General features: G+C 39.0%; 1 protein-coding gene across 2 annotated transcripts in view; it reads left to right on the forward strand.

The window, feature by feature from the left end:
- Positions 1–17,027, forward strand: part of LOC141172082 (cell adhesion molecule CEACAM1-like) — a 62,699-nt gene extending 45,672 nt beyond the window's left edge. The window contains exons 9-13 of one of the 2 annotated variants that reach the window (XM_073655918.1): positions 3,927–3,951; positions 6,382–6,407; positions 8,523–8,570; positions 10,824–10,867; positions 12,154–17,027. In XM_073655918.1, coding sequence (XP_073512019.1) covers positions 3,927–3,951; positions 6,382–6,407; positions 8,523–8,570; positions 10,824–10,867; positions 12,154–12,270 — 260 coding nt within the window. In that variant the 3' untranslated portion in view covers positions 12,271–17,027. Of the gene's footprint in view, positions 1–3,926; positions 3,952–6,381; positions 6,408–8,522; positions 8,571–10,823; positions 10,868–12,153 lie in introns of those variants that run through there. The other variant, XR_012252411.1, reaches the window with a different exon arrangement.
- The last annotated feature ends 717 nt before the right edge of the window (positions 17,028–17,744 follow it).

Here is a 17,744-nt window from a genome sequence, read left to right on the forward strand (position 1 = left end):
ATGACTTTCTCTCTATATCTCTATTGCTTATGACGTCTTCTCACTATCCAGATCCACCACAAAACAGCTTCTGCATTCCCTGCCTCTGCTATGATTATCCCTCCTGATTGGCTTTGGTATATACCATATAATGTATAGCTGCAAATCATTTTGGGGAAGCCTCCCTGGCCATGCCGAGTTCATGTGACACTTTTCTGATATAAAGCGTCAGTTCAATCTTGGCATGTTCATCCCATTCCTAATAATTAGCAATAAATTGATTTGCTCATCTCTAATTGTAACATACTGGATTTTTTTTGTCTTATAGGATTTGTTATGTTATTATATTCTGATGTTGAATTAGTGGTACTCCAATAAGAGATACCCTGGTATATCTATATGAAATGTCTTAAAGGGAATCTGTTAGCAGGATTAAATCCACCAGACTATTTATATGTGCATGTAGCTCTTTCAAAGACAACTCTTGCAATACCTTTATATGGCCAGTCTTACTCGGTTATTGAGAAATCAGCTTTTAAATTGATATGCAAATGAGGCTGAAGTGCTATGGTAGGTCTGAAGCCTCTGTCACTCCAGCTCTATTCTCCTCGCCTCCTCGCCTCCTTCTGCTTGACTGACAGCTCCTTTGCCTGAAGTCACACTGCATAGAGGCTGTGAGTCAAACAGGGCATTTATGCAATCCTCTGTGGATATTTCATAAATGTCTGCTGCCGAAATAACCCCATTTCTGTTGTTCCACTGGTGGCTCTTAAGTCTGTTCTATAAAGTCTATTGTATTTGGCTTTACGTTTGGTATCTATTTTTCTTGGTTACCAGCTTTGTTTGGGATTGCCTTAAAGCATATGGATACCTTTGGGGACATTTTTTTTTACTTAGATGCATACATTTCTGGCCAAAGATAATTTTAATAATTAATCTTCATTAAAACGTTTGTGCCCATGTGACTTCTCCAGCCTCTGTGCATCACAGTACATACCAGATTACAGGTTGAGTTAACTGTAAATCTGAAAGTTAGCTTGCCTATTATCAGTCTGTAACTCTTATCTTTGTTCGCCTGAACCATCTTCTAAGCTGATTTATGACATCTAAGTAGAGTTGAACTTTGATGTGGTCATAAATCAGCTTGCCTAATATCAATCTGTAATGTTTACGTTTCTTCCCCCCAATCATCTTCTAAGCTTCTTTATGACAACATCTAAGTTGAGTTGAACTTTGATGTGATCATAAATCAGCTTGCCTAATATCAGTCTATAACACTTATCTTTCTTCCCCCAAATAATCTTCTAAGCTTCTTTACGACAATATCTAAGTTGAGTTGAACTTGGATGTGGTCATAAATCATCTTGCCTAATATCAGACTGTAACTCTTATCTTTCTCCCTCCCAAACCATTTTTTAAGCTGATTTCTGACATCTAAGTTGAGTTGAACTTTGATGTAGTCATAAATCATCTTGTCTAATATCAGTCTGCAATGCTTATCTTTCTTCCCCTGAATCATCTTTCAAGCTTCTTTATGACAACATCTAAGTTGAGTTGAGCTTTTATGTGGTCATAAATCATCTTGCCTAATATCAGACTGTAAATCTTATATTTCTGTCTCCCAAACCATGTTCTAAGCTGATTTCTGACATCTAAGTTGAGTTGAACTTGGATGTGGTCATAAATCATCTTGCCTAATATCAGACTGTAACTCTTATCTTTCTCCTTCCCAAACTATCTTTTAAGCTGATTTCTGACATCTAAGTTGAGTTGAACTTTGATGTAGTCATAAATCAGCTTGCCTAATATCAGTCTGCAACGCTTATCTTTCTTCCCCTGAATCATCTTCTAAGCTTCTTTATGACAACATCTAAGTTGAGTTGAGCTTTGATGTTGTCATACATCATCTTGCCTAATATCAGACTGTAACTCTTATCTTTCTTCCTCCCAAACCATCTTCTAAGCTGATTTATGACATCTAAGTTGAGTTGAACTTTGATATGGTCACAAATCATCTTGCCTAATATCTGACTGTAACTCGAATCTTCCCCCGAACCATCTTCTAAGCTGATATATGACAACATCTAAGTTGAATTGAACCTTGATGTGGTCATAAATCAGTGAGTAGGATGTTCAGGAGACTAGAGATAACCATGACACTGATAGATTATCAGTTGTACAGTCCACTATGTACTGTGATAAGATGAGGCTGTAGAAGCCAAAGTGTCCAAAAAAATTATTGAAACCCAATAGCAAAAATTATTTTTAGCAAAAAATCAATGTATTTAAGTTAAAAAAAAGTGCTCTCAAAGGTTTACAGTTTGGGTATAACATTTTTACCTCTCTTTATTCTTGTATGCTGGAAATAACCCATGGACTTTGCATATTTAGGCAGTGATATCACAAATCTTTCCACTGGCCGTGTGGTTTCTTTTACTCTGAGAAGTTTTGTATGTGGTTCTATGCTAGCTTTGTGTGTTTCGATTGATTGGGGTTGACTCCAATAATCCACTGATCCCTAAGCCAATATCTAACATTAAAGCCTATGTCTTCTTTTGCAACAATTTTTTTCAAGACCTCATCTAAAATGCATAACTTTGCAAATATCCTTGAATTAAAGTACCCTACCGTTTCATGTTTACAGCTCCTATGCAGACCTATGCACTTCCATGTCTAAAAACTATAAACTGCTATTCATACTGTTTTTAAGTAATCCTGTCCTATCTGTAACCATTCAGACACACATAGCTTTGCAAAGGAGCTGTGGATGCAAAACAGTGGATTTTTAAAGAGAGTTTGTCAGCACAAAATGACTGTTCAAACCAAGCAAAAGCACTCGGTGCACCCTCGGTGTGGCCACGAGGTTCATCAATAGATCCTCCAACCTACTAGTTTTGCACCTATTTCCACCTCCCTATGTCTTCATTGACAGCTCTGGTTTTATAGGAAACGAGAAGGGCGGAGATAGATGAAAAACAAGTACTGTAGTTAGGAAGGTGCACTGGACTGTTTGGTTACACCAGGGGTGTGCTTAGTTTGAACAGTCATTTTGAACAAACAGACTCCCTTTAAGCCTATTTGCCAATTTACATTGTTTAAAGGGATATTTCCATATTCATAAATGGGTATTTTTCGTATAGGGCTTGTAAAAACACTTTTGCAATTTACTGCTTTTTAAAATTTTCATCCGTTCTTGAGATATTAACACTTTTTTCTTGTTATTTTACATCTCGTTGCTTTGGAGACCGACCACCGCTGTTAGACAGCAGAACACGCTCAGTGCTTACGAGCTTTTTTCTATTGATCTCGTAAGTGCAGTTTTGAAGCTGTCCAGAATTGCTGGAGCGCACCATCATCTCTTAATCCAGGCCAGCTTCAGAGCATCAGCAAGTGCTTACAAGCTAGACCACAGTGGAGGTCGGTCTCCTAGCAACGAGCTGTAAACACAAGAAAAGTGTTAATATCTCAAGAACGGCTGCAAATTTTAGAAAGCAGTAAATTGCAAAAGTGCTTGTTTTTACAAGCTCTATCCGACAATATCCATTTATAAAGATGATGGGAGTAACCCTTTAAATTTTAGTAGAAAAGAAAGTTGCAAAAGTGTGCCGAGCCTTTAATTCTTACCTGTATTTTGTACTATGCACTTTTGCTACCCGCTGTAATGGCTACATTTGCTTGCAAGCAGTACAGCTGGGTTATCCTGTTGCCATCAAAGTGACATGGCATCATATAGGCGATACAGTATATATTCGGCTTTTATTAATCGCAATAAAAGATAAAAAAAATCACATCAGTTAGCATTGTGCCGCCTGCTTCATCTCTGGTGGGCTGCTTTATCTAGTGGCGGGGCTAGCAACAATGATAATCGTTGTTTCTTGTCTATTATTCTGCAATTTCCTCATTTTCTATTATCTTTTGCTGATATAACACATTTCTGTATCCTGCAGAAAAACGGAGCGGTGAGGACGGAAGGTAAGAGCTTCATGTACAAATGGACGAGTTTCTAGAATGGGAAGAAACTGCTGAGTCTATTTGTTACATAGATGGACGTAAATGACGCAGATACTAATTCTAATCATTCTTGTATTTTTTTATTTATTTTTTTTTATTGCTAATCCATAAACTGTTTCCTTTTTTATTTTTTTTTCAAGCATAATCCCTGATCACTCAATTTTGACCATTCCTTTGCAAATAAACGGTGCACATGTAGCAGAGCTGAATTTGGCAACTGAGCTGTAGAGACTTGGGTCTACGTCCGCGGACATCAAATGGTAGCAATAGAAAGGCAGCGGAGCTCCTTTATTATTAACCAGTACAGTACTGCATATCTAGTGTTGGGCGTCTCTGTTTTCAGCACCCGTACTATTGTATAGGGTATGCATAAATCATGCGTCTGAACGCAGCTGTTAACTATATGACCCAACCTGATCTTCTTATTGTTTAGTTAAGTCTGAACGCTTGCACCAAATACGGTTTTGTAATGTATCAGCCTCTCACTAAGATGTAGCAGAGCTAGTTTGTCATATGGCATGAGTCATTATTATATTGTGTGGTAAAGCGGCTTGCTCGGCTGTGCACGGAGGTAGACACAGAACACTGTCTCTTTAAGTTTCGGGTTGGTTTATTAAAATGTCATAAACCAACCTAGAGTTCGTAAAGTAAACACAGCCCATTCGGCATAATGGCAAAACAAAATACAAAGATGCAGCACAGTCCGTACATCGGCCGGGGTCCGGCCACTCAGGGTTAAATACACACGGTTCAGCTCACCACATGCAAGCTCCTTTCTGGAGCAAGCCTCTCCAGATACTGACCAACACCTGAGTGAAAAGGCTGGCTATTTAAAGCCCAGACCACACCCTGGGGTGGAGATATGGAGAACAACCTCCCGCCCGCTCTATGGTTGTTCTCATAAAACACGCCCTTTAAACATGGCTGATGCACCTACCATGCAGGAGAAAAATTCCATGTTTCACATCACTGAAGCTAATAGCCTCAGTGAAACATATCTCCCCTCCAGTATTCTGCCAGTGACTTTTTTACAATTGGTAGAGCTCAATGCATGGAGAGTTATGACTTATGCACAAAGTAATATTGGGTGGGTCCAAATTGTATGGCACCAATAGGTTGTATAGGATCATATCATACTTCCACGGGATAGGTGTTAGCTTGCTCATCGATGAGGGTCCAATCATTGGCAACCAACCCGATCCCAAGACATGCCTTAAAATTAAGTGGTGGCCACACATTGATGCCTATCCTCCATTCATTGCCTATGGCACTGCAGGAGATAATCTAGTATATCGGTATAGAAGAAAAGCAGAGTGGCGGTGCGCATGCACAGCTACTGCACCGATCTGTCACTTCAGGGCCCTGTTGTTGGGATTTTTGGGTGTCTTACTGACTGATCTTCAAATTATAACTTATCATATGGATAGGTAATAGCTTGTTTTGTTGGCAATAACCCTTTAAAGTCACACTTGCAGTACTCGCGCATTGCCCTTTTTTTAAAGTGTATGGTACTGATGACCATAGCTAAAATCTAAATTGAGGATTCTTCAACAGTGCCATAAACTTTCACTAAGGGCTGCCCTTTGCTATTGTCATGAGAGACAAAGACTACATGGAGCAGGCACAACTAGTGTTCCATATAACTCCTCTTGGCTTGGATTTGTGGCTAGGGTGAGTGAGGATCCTTGTTCTGGAAATCATTTTGGGGTACCAACTGTTGGACTCACATATAATGGAAAGGTGATAATCTGCTTAATCTAAAATACCCCTCTAAAATAACTTTCCTCCGTGTCTCTAGCCTCTCTTCTCTACCCTCCATCAGACCTTAGATACTTTCCCCCCTCTCCACTACAGATCAGTGCACAATCTCCTCCACCTCCCACTTGCTATCTCCTACACTGAGAAAAGGGAGGGGGTATCGGGAGCTCTGCCGAATATTTATTTAGCACACAGCTAGATAAAAGACTTACAGAAGCTCTGCAGCTCTGCAGCAGCAAATGGTAGAAAAGTTTTAATGAAGACTAATTAGAAAGTTGCATTTAGGAAGTAAAGGAATAATTAAAAAAACAACTCTGCTACATCTGTAGGAAGGAATATTATACTCACCATATCTATAATATAGAAGTTGACTATTAGTTTAAGGATATATATATTGCCTTGTATAAAGGGTACCTGACATATCAGAAAAGGCTCAGTGGACAGCGTACAATGAACGCATGCAAACTAATATAAACATACCGCTGCTCACCATTATACACCGCACTATGTAACCCTATATGCACAGCAGGAATTCCCACTGAAAGCTTTGCATGTCAAATTCAGCAAACTCATGTAAACACAGGTTGCATCGTGCCGTGCTCCTCAACTAATCGCCATTTCTTTTCTCTCTAGAGTAAAGGAACTTGACAACCAGATAGGTAATGTATATTTTCGCTTCCTACGTGTAATCTTCATGTGCTCTTTATAAAGCTAGTGTGATATAAAGAAGCCCCCAACTATGTAGCCATGGGAAAATAAATCATATGGAAACTGTCAGCAAGCTGATGTCGATCAATCTGTGCTCTCGGCGTGCTCGACCTTCACATGATATCAGTTACTTATAGTAGTATTACCATAGTGAGATAACAAAAAGCCCCCAACTATGTAACTAAGAATAAAATGTGTTTGTACTATATAGAAACCATCAACAAGCTGATGCTGATATTTCTGCTTTTATAATTAGATGTTTATATATTACTTTGTAGTTTTTGGATTACTTATGTTGCCATCTGGTAAATAGGTTAGGTGTTTAATTATGTTATTTGACAACTCAATACCCATTGAATCCCATGAGTATACTCCCACCCCAGAAACATCCCTTTTTTGATTCTGGTCACCACACCCATGAGTATAGTGACCCACACCCACCCAAGAAACATTTGAGAACTCCCCCTTTTGGGTGTGTTTTTACAAAACCCTGACCCTTTTTTGATTCTGGTCACCACACCCATGAGTATAGTGACCCACACCCACCCCAGAAACATTTGTGACCACCCCATCCTGGGCATGTTTTTATAAAACCTTGGTCCTTTTTTGATTTTGGTCACCATACCCATGAATATAGTAACCCACACCCACCCCAGAAACATTTGTGAATATCCCCTTTTGGGTGGGTTTTTACAAAATCCTGGCCCTTTTTTGATTCTGGCCACCACACCCATGAGTATAGTGACCCACACCCACCCCAGAAACATTTGTGAACACCCCCTTTTGGGTGTGTTTTTACGCAACACTGTCCCTTTTTTATTCTCGTCACCACACCCATAAGTGTAGTCACCCACACCCATCCCAGAAACATTTGTGAACATCCCCTCTTGGGTGTATTTTTACAATACCCAATCCCTTTTTTGATTCTGGTCACCACACCCGCCCCAGAAACATTTGTGAACATCTCCTTTTGGGTGTGTTTTTACACAACCCTGTCCCTTTTTTATTCTGGTCACCACACCCATGAGTATAGTGACCCACACCCACCCCAGAAACATTTGTGAACACCTCCTTTTGGGTGTGTTTTTACACAACCCTGTCCCTTTTTTATTCTGGTCACCACACCCATGAGTATAGTCACCCACACCCATCCCAGAAACATTTGTGAACATCCCCTCTTGGGTGTATTTTTACAATACCTTGTCACTTATGTAATTATGGTCACAGGACTATCCAGAAAATTCAGGATAAGTGAAAAGTTTGTATTTTGGATATGGCCCGGACAGAATCCTGGTTCTGCCTTTTAATTGATGACTGTCCTGGCCTTGGATTAGTGCCACCACCATGCTTCTGTTTTTCTATTGTACCTTTTCTACTATTGGAGATACTCCGGGAATGGGACAAAGTCTAAACCTCCAAAGGGTCATTTGAGCGTGAAGATTGAAAAATCCCTTGGTTTGCACTCTCTCCTAGCCAAAATCCAGTATAGGAACAGTGTGTTCATGTTGCTGACCACAACGAGGGCTAAAGCTACGTTTTTTGCAAAAACGAACTAGTCTGCTGACCTATTTTACATATATTCAGAGTGTATACTACCAATGTGATCATCCATAATATCCATATCCATCAAACATGTTCCTTGCATGTTGCTGGTCTCCAGGTGATACTCTTGCCATTGTTCAGTTATTTTTTGGCTCCTGACAATAGTAAAAATGCTGATGGTTCCTGTCAGTAGCCATCACCAGGTCTTCTTTATTATATCGGGTGGCACTGCTGGGTCTCCAGAGTAATGTGGAGATGTATTGGTGTCACATACTGCCTGGGGCATCTGTGAATATACAACAATTGGAAAATGTTCATGACCTTAGAATAAAAACAGAAAAGTAATTGTTGTATATAATTATGACTGTATTTCTATAAACTTCATAAGAATATGTAGTGAACCGTGGCACGACAATTTTTTATCGGGAAACCAAGGCTTGGTCAGTCTGCATTCATTTGATACTTGGCAGGAGTAAAGTTGTTTCTATACTATTTGGTCTCATACAAGAGTTTTATTTCTACAGGGACTATAGAATATGCAAAAATCCAAAAGAACAACAAACCAAACGGAGGTAAGGTCAATGATAGAGGGGGGCGCTAATTATTTTGCTGTTTCAAATGGTCCTCATGAGTTTTTTTTCTGTCAATATAGTGGTACTATATTACCTATCACATATTCAAAGTGTACCTCCATACTTATCTCCTCTGTATGTGCTTTAATCTCTACCCTCCATAAGACTTTAGATACTTTCCTCTATCTCCACTGTAGATCTGTGTGCAACTCCTCCCCCTCCCTCCCGCTATATCTAGCACTGAGAGAAAGGAGAGAGAACCAGAGTTTTGATAGATTTTTTTATCATTTTTGCAAAGCACTCAGCTAGATAAGGACTTGCAGACACTCCTCGGCAGCAAAGTGCTAGAATTTTTTTTTTTTAACAAAGACCATTTAGAAAGCTGTTTAAGAAAGTGGGCCCTAAACTTTGCAAAGTTATAACAAACTCAGCAGATAGTCACCCTAACTAGGTCCAGCGTGATCTCCCTGCTGGTGCTCCTCAGTATGTTGGAGGTAGTGGTGATATCACATGAACAGTGCGTGTCTAGGTGCACGAGAAGGGAGATGGCGATGGACCTAGTAAGGCTGAGTTTGTTAGTTTAGGAACGTTACAAAGTTTGGGGCCCACTTTCTTAAATGACTTTCTAAATAGTCTTTGTGATAGTCATTACTCACGTACAAGCCATGAGGCTTGGGTAGTCAAAAGGTCCAGGTTCAGATACCATAAATAAAGGGATAAGACAAAGGCATAGTCTAAGGTCAAAATTCCGGGAAGGTAGTGGATCAAGACAAAAGGGCAAGGCAAATGGATAGTCAAGGCAAGGTCCAAGGTCTGGCAGCAAAGATCAAATACCAGAACACAGAGAACCGAGCAAGAGCACACCATTTGTGCAAAGCTCAAGGCAAAGGGCCAGCTAAATAGCCAGGTAATTACTTGAATAGCTGACATATGGAGGAAGCCCTGGCCCTGATTGGACGGCTTCCAGAAACAAATATACGCGGAATCGTGACAGCCTTTATTAAAAAAATTTCTGCTACTTTGCTCCTGAGAAGTGTCTATAAGTCTTTATCTAGCTAAGTGCTTGGATAGAGCCCAAACACTAATCCCTGAACACCGTCCGGGACCCACAAAGGTTCATTTCCTGCTGAGTTTGTTATCTTAGGTATTCTACAAAGCTTGGGTCCCACTTTCCTGAAAGTGGACAACCCCCTTTAACTTTGCACTTAGGACCCAAATGAATAAGGTAATCCTTAGTAATAAGTCATTTAGCTTCCAAGAAAAAAAATTGGGGATCTAACTACCTATCTGCAGAGCAAAGGGACAAGAGCAAGAGCCTCCTCTAATTTGTCTCTGGATTGGGTCAAAACCGAACAAGTCCACACTAGCCCATGACTGAATAATGAACACCTAGCGTGACATACATAAAGGTGTAGAATTATTACTTCCTGATGCAGAGTATGAATAATGGTGGTGGAAATGTGTCTGCTCATGGACTTTGTGCCTCTTCTGTACGAGCTGGTTCAAAGCAGTAATGTTGATCGTTTCCGGGATGAGAGCACGATTTATTTTTACTCTATGGCTATGTTCACACATAATGGGTTTTTTAGAGTCACAAATCTGCTGCAAAACCTGATCTTCAATGGCAATTTGTTCAGGATTTTTCTTGCAGTTTTGGTGCTTTTTTGTTGCATTTTTGGTGCATTTTTTCGGCATTTTTTTTTACAGTCCTTCTATCTCTTTTTATGCATTTTACATAAATTTCTATGAAAAAAAGAACCCAATTCTATTTTAACATCAAAAACGCTGAAAAAACGCCGATACAAATTTTGATGCGTTTATGATGCGCTTTTTCAGCATTTCTTTCACCACCCATTACTTCCTATGGGTGAAAAAATGCTCAAAAAATGCTGAAAGAAGTGACATGCTCTATTTTACAAAAATAACATGTAAGGCACAAAAAAAATGTGTGAACAGAGAATTCTGTTTTCTCATAGACTTTGCTGGTACTGCAAAAGGCAGCTGAAAATTTGCATAAAAAACTGTATAAAAAAACAATGAAAAAACATGATGTGTGAACATAGCCTAAGACTTAACACGTTTTATCCAAATATATATACATATATATTATATCATGAAATTATTTCATCATACTATTATTCCAGATAATTATCATTTTTATGCTATTTATATTGTATATTTATTTGATAATATTTTGTTTGCTTTTATATTTTTAATAAGAAAATAAAACATAATTATTTTTGTTTTATCCAGCTATGGCGGAGACCGAAATAACAAACCCCCCTCAAGAAGAAAAGGTGAATTTCCTCGCATCATTTTATTATTTTTTTAAATTTAGTCAAAGAAAAAGTGGAGTTGCTCTAAACAGCCAATCTCTGGTTGCATCGGCAAAAATGTTCAACTTCGAAGAAATATATTTCCTTTCTCATTGGTTTTCCAGTTGGACTTCAGGCTTTATTTTCTAGATTGTTGGGCAGTGCCAAAGGGCTTGGATTCCTGTATTATGACCCAAAGAAGTGAAAGAGCTTTAGAGTCATGTCTTTTTTTATTTTTTCACAAGAGTTGGGGGGGTAGTAAAAATGCTCGTAGCTGTTTTCACAGCCAAAGGGTAATAGTATTAATAAGCAAAAGCTAGCATGCCCTATTTTCAGTAGGAAGTTTATTTAACAAGGTGTTCCACTTTAATTAGTTCTACTGTGTTAGAAGATTCCTTCAAGGTAATTCATTGAATGACAAAAATCAGGTGTAATCTCAGAGATTGGGTGTCCACTGAAATCCCAAAGATCAGGTGTAATCCCAGAGATCGAGTGTCCACTGAAATCCCAGATATCGGGAGTTACCCGACATCCCAGAAGTATAATAAGCATAGGCAATAGGATCCCCTTTTTTCATTAGGAAGCTTATTATAAAAGGTGGTCCTTGGCCAGTTCTTTTCTGTTTGAAGATTCCTTCAAGGTAGTCCACTGTAATCACAGAAATCAGGTGTCCATTGAAATCCCAGAGATTGGGTGTTAGCCGAGAGATCTGGTGCCAAATGAAATTCCAAAGATCTGGAGTTATCTGAAAACTCAACCCAGAGGTTGGGGGTCCACGAAAATCCCAGAGATTGAGGATCCACTGAAATCCCAGACATCGGGTGTCCACTGGAATCCCAGAGATCAAGTGTAATCTCAGAGATTAGGTGCCAAATGAAATTTCAAAGATCGGGAGTTATCTGGAAAACCAACCCAGAGATTGGGGAGTCAAGATATTGGAGGTCCATTGAAATCCCAGAGATCGAGTGTCCACTGAAATCCCACAGATTGGGAGTTACCTGATATCTCAGATATTGGGTGTAATGAGCAGAAGCTGTAGGATCCCATTTTTTCAGTAGGAAGCTCATTAAACTACGTGGTCCTCTTTGGTTAGTTCTTTTCTGTTAGAAGATTCCTTTAAGATGGTCCACTGAAATTCCAGAGATCAGATGTAGTCTGTGAAAATCAATGATTCAATCGTCTTCCAGATTGAGAGACCTTCTTTAAATGTAGAAGTTTGTTTTCTCTGCTACTTTTCTTACATTCTTTTCTTCTCTACATTATTTTAGGATGAAGTGAAATATGTGTCACTCCAACTCCCCAACAATTCCTCTACCAAAGCCCCGGCGCCAGAAAAAAAGGAAGAAACTATATACAGTGATGTGAAGACTTCAACCAAAAGATAATTAATAATGGAGATCAGAGAATTGATATGGACATATTTGCTGTATGGCAATGACTCGATGAGAGTCTCTAAGTTAACCTGACATTGATGCGCACAGGAAGAAAACCCCAGATTCCGACTGGATTTGATCCAGTATGTATTTCACTATATGATCATTTCAATGTCAAGATGAATGCCTTTTATTTTAAGGCAAAATACGCAAGAATCATCTCAATTTGTTTGTTTTTTTTGCAGCTCATATACCATGAATAGTTCTCATAAGTTACCGAATCATAGTGGTCTTCAACCCAAGTGGTTGGGAAACCACAATTTCCAAAATGCTGGGAGATGGAAAGTCACGAGTCAGAAGCAATCTCATACTATAAATTTAAATTATGAGGCGATCAGCTGCTGGCAGTACCTTCATCTCAAGGTTTATAGAGCAGGACTCAATAATATTGCTTGTCCATAACTTGGGTGAAGTTGTGGTCCTCCATTGTCAAGAGCTGGGCTCTAATTTTTAACTAGACTTGCTCAAAAAAAGAATATGTGAGGGTTGTAAAAAAAAAATAAATCAAAAATGTAAAAAAATATTTTGCCAAAATCCTTATTTTAACCCCATTCCCTTCAGGGCTCAGTCAAAAGAGTGTTTTCTTATCTATAACCTCAAAATCATCGGCATATGTATCTGTCATCATATTGTGTTGTGTTATTATGTTTAACAGATGTAAAAAGCCTCTTCACAGAGGAAGACAACAGGGTCTCTACTGCCTCTAAATGGAAGACACAATCCTCCTGTAAATGGCACTAGAAACTTAGGTCTGTGATGAGGATATCTGCAAATTTTATTTCCCAGGGATCTAGCTTGGAGAAAATATAACCCTTAGACCACACTATGTTTGGTGGAACCAGATTTTTGGGACAGATTATTTTCGCTATTAACCCAAACTTCCCCAAAAAATATTATTATTGTGCCATTTGACCACAGTGGACTAATAGTTATTTTCCCCCAATATTTCCCAACCTCCACCCACACATCACCTTGTTCTTTGAATCTAGCAGCGCATTCATCACGTAGAAGGTGTTTAATGCCTCCATCAATAAAGGAAGAAAGCTCTCACCATATATCTGGTATAACTCCACCAGAAGGCCGTTTGGCCCTTTAGCTTTCACACCAGGAAGGATTCTTATTGCTGAAACCACCTCTTCCAGGCAGCAGTAAAAACATCTTATTCCATGTTTGCAGTTTTTCTCTCCTACACTTTAAAGAGGACTTGTCACTTTCCATAAATATGTAATTTTTTAACCTGGTGTAAATGTTGCTCTATTCCTGAATACGGCATTGTTTTTCTTTTGTTCCTGTTCCTCTCCGTTACTGAGATATGGTCTCCTCTTCCTTTTAAATAAATCTATTTTTTTTAACCAACTCAACTTAAGAGTTGGTCCTCAACTCTTCTCTTTGGGAGTCTTCTTGAGGACCACGTCCATGGCCATTCATGTACAGGGAAGAGGGGTCCATATCTCAGGAACGGAGAGGCACAAGAACAAAAAAAAACATCCCTGGATTCAGGACAATAAGAGCGTTGATGCCAGGTACAAACAATACAAAACAAGTGATAGGTCCACTTTTATTTTGATTTATATAGGGCTATCTAGATTTCCTCCTATTATCTCCAGGATCACCCAACAGATAGTCCTCTCTGCCCTATCAGAGCTCTTCTAGATGGAATAAATCTTGTTATTTCATATCTCATATCTAATCTTCTCCTATAAGTGGCACATGATCAGCAATATCCTCCAGACTTATATCTCTATATTGGTCAGCATGTCCTGAGATGACCTTGGTGGTATATAGAAATCCTCCAGAATAACCCCAACACCTTCCATGTAGGATTATACACACCACAACCAACCTGTGGTCCTGCCTTTTAACATCTCATGATGGCAGAATGTTTCCTCTGGCGTCTCCGTTACTTCTTCTTATTACAATTCGAAAACATAACACTTCATACCATGTACATCCTACACAGGCTTGGTTTTTCATCTGAATATATGCCTGTAAAATTCTTCTTTTATCATGTCCTCATCTCTAACACCATTTTTCCAGCTTCTCTTCATCTGGTACGAAAGTTACTCTTGAGTCTTGGCTCCTTGGCTCTTATCTTTTTAGTTTGTTTTGTATTAATATGTTTTTTTATACTCGAATGGAAAGAAAACAATAGCACTTTTTGTTCTCTGAGCACTATTTTTTAGCTAAAAGTTAGAAAGGTGGCTAAATTGATAGAATAGATAGATATGCCCTTATAGTATTCAGCTGTGGTGGCCATCATGATGATCCTTCTGCATCCTGGATCTGGGAAATAGATATTAAATTCCCTACTGTTCTTCTCCCCACTTTACAGAAATGCTTATCTAAAGGGGAAGTTGGTGCAGGTGCCAGAGTATGGAAGGGGATGTGGGCACCAACAAGCCACATTGCTTTGCCCATGGTGTTTAGATACCAACTGAATGCAGCATTCACCTGACTGTGAATGACCTAAAATTCTAGACATAGTCTATCAATAAGAATACCTATGGTTTCTGGAGAAAAAGGGATTGATGATGGTCATTGAGCTAGGATTTGATCCTAGAAAAAAGTGACCCAGTGTAGTCTTCTTCGATTTCTTCAAAGGGGTTCTTGTTGAAGCCACATTGCAGAACCATGGTTCCAATTATCACACTGATTGCAATAGATTGAAGAGTTGATGCCCATTGTGCTGAATGTTGAGTGGGCATGAGATGTGGGTCCTAGCTCATAGACTTTCACATGTAACACCCCTTAACGGGAATCTGTCAGCAGGATTTCACACCCCAAACTATTTATATTCACGTGTAACTCTTTCAAAGACACATTCATCAATACCTTTACATGGCTAGTGCATTCCTTTATTATCGAGAAATCAGCGTTTAAATTAATCTGCAAACGAGGCTGAAGAACTGTTTGTAAATCTGAAGCCTCTGTCACTCCAGCTCTATTCCTTGCCCAGCACTGCTCTCTTTGCTTGACTGATGGCTCCTTTGCCTGAAGTTACACAGCAAAGAGGTTTGCAGTTAGTGACTTATGGTGGCACTAGGTAAGGATACATATGGAAGTAGCAGTGAGTATGTAGTCTACACTCACCTCTGTGCAGCACTGCGGCACCAAACACTACCCATTAGGTTCTCCGAGCAGGTTAGAACAAGTGACTTCCTTACTCGGTGGAGAGCGCACCACTGCCCCCCTGCCAAATTTTTTTTTCACAGCATAGAGGTTGTCAGTCATGCAGTAGAAGGTGGTGTTGGGAATAGAGCTGGAGTGACTGAGGCTTCAGATCTATCATAGCTCTTCAGCTTCATTTGCATATCAATTCAAACTCTGATATCTAAATAACATAGGAACAGACTAGCCATGTAAAGGTATCTCTGGAGTTGTCATTGAAAGATCAACATGCGCATATAAGTAGTTTGGGGGGGGGCAAAATTCTGTTGACACATTTCCTTTAAAGTGCACCTTCATACTTAATGTGTCTGAAAATGCTAAGCAACCCAAAAAAAAAACAGGCTTAAAATGGGAAAAACCCAAAGTAGTACTTTTTGTTTATTGCTAAGATTGTAGATTTAGATTATGTATAGATCAACTAAACTGTAAATTTGGATCCTGTATAGAACATTAAAAATCAACTGTCTAGTTTTTCACCATAATGCACTATTACCAAGTGTCCTTTAAAATGTGCCAAAATGCAAGCCTACCAACCTAATATGCCAAGCTACCATATGCTTACCCAATTCTCCTGCTTTGGAAATTCCACCAGTCTAGTCTAGTCTAATTATAGGATTTTTTTTAATTAAGATTGAGTTCGAAAAAGGAACAGAGAAAATAATATTTTTTAAGAAATATTCAACTGGAGCACACAGAATATAACTAGTCAAAACTTTTAGGGTTCTTCTCCCAATAGGGTGCCTAAAAGTTTTTAACCTATTATTCTTAAGTAGCTTTGTTTTACTGGAAACGAAAACTTCATCATCACAGCTATAAACTCCCTCCCTAAAACTGCTACTCAATAATTAATGCAATAATGACCAAATCTATTTTTACCTATGGTCCCATTTACTTTCTGACTCCCTTTTCCGCAGCAATCAATTTCATTGACAAGAAAATAGTATCAGTCCACACTCCTACAAACGACTCTTTGCAATCTGAATTCTCCTATTAATCAGAGATAAGAAAGGAGGTCAAAAATAATTCCAACGCGTTTCGATTGTCTTAATATCAGAGCACAAGGATGAGTTATTTATTGAGCAGGACAATGGGCGCGATTAAGTATTGACTCAGGGAGGTTCCCATAAAATGCAAACCATCGCAGTATAACATTACTATGTGAGGGTATACAGATGGAGCAGAGTTACGGAGGGGGTGTACTATCTGGAATGATAAATTCTGCTCTGCTGTACCCATACTATGCTCCGTGTGCACACTTACTAGGCTCGCTTTGCAGGATGTGGAGATTGGGCCTAACATAAGCTTTCTTTCTCCCGTTCTCCTCGGCATATTTTCTTTCCGCCAGCAATGTCACAGATTTTTCTTGTGATATATTTATTATTAGACGTGTGAGAATTTGTATTACCGGGGGATGATGACATGTAATTACAGATGGGTAATATATGTGCTGTACTATAATCCGTCAAATTCATATTTTTGATATTAAGAGATGTAAATAATTTTTAATTGCTCAATAAAATGTTGTTATCTTGTCCCTTTAACTCTGATCGTTTTTCTTTCTTTTTTTTGTTTTATGATTTTTATTCATATATTAAAAGACAAAAAAAATGTAAAAATCCCTTTGAACGTACATTCATTTTAGTTTGTCTTTAGTAGAAAAAATTTGGTACAAATCTTTGATATTTATGATTTTGCTTGAGCTGGTTTTATTGAATAGATCTATTTTGGCTGAGCCTACCAATTTTGGTGATCTGGCCAATCCTCTAATGTATATGAAGGTGTTCTGACTTGTACTATCAGCAGAGGTTGGGGGACATTAAAATTGGGTTTGTTGGAAATAAACAACCCCAATCTTAGGTTCTTGATGGAGACCAGCCACCACCATTGGAGTACCTTCAATGGAGGCGGACCAAGCAGCTGCCATGAGTTGGGGGGTCCAGTTGCCTGCCTGTCATCTGCCTACTTCTGTAAGCTTGTTCTTGATTCCTGGGTCCCAGCATAATTTTTGATCAGAAATGTCAGCAGATTCAGTTGACAAATAAGCGAAGAGAAGCTCTGCATCATACCAAGCCAAGTCTACTGATGTTTGTGGTCAAAAATACCTATGCTTCAAGATGCTGCCTCACTCCAACTGGATGCGAAGCCAATTTGGACTTTGCTATGGGGTCGTATGATTTCTATGAACATGTCTACCCACCCTAAGCAGTGTCTGACAGCAGCTTGCTCTCCTTTCCCCATTCGTAGCATATGTGTGATCA

This window comes from Phyllobates terribilis, unplaced genomic scaffold (genome assembly GCF_046119375.1).
Source record: "Phyllobates terribilis strain yellow unplaced genomic scaffold, ASM4611937v1 Scaffold_12__6_contigs__length_324123572, whole genome shotgun sequence".
Lineage (NCBI taxonomy): Eukaryota > Metazoa > Chordata > Amphibia > Anura > Dendrobatidae > Phyllobates > Phyllobates terribilis.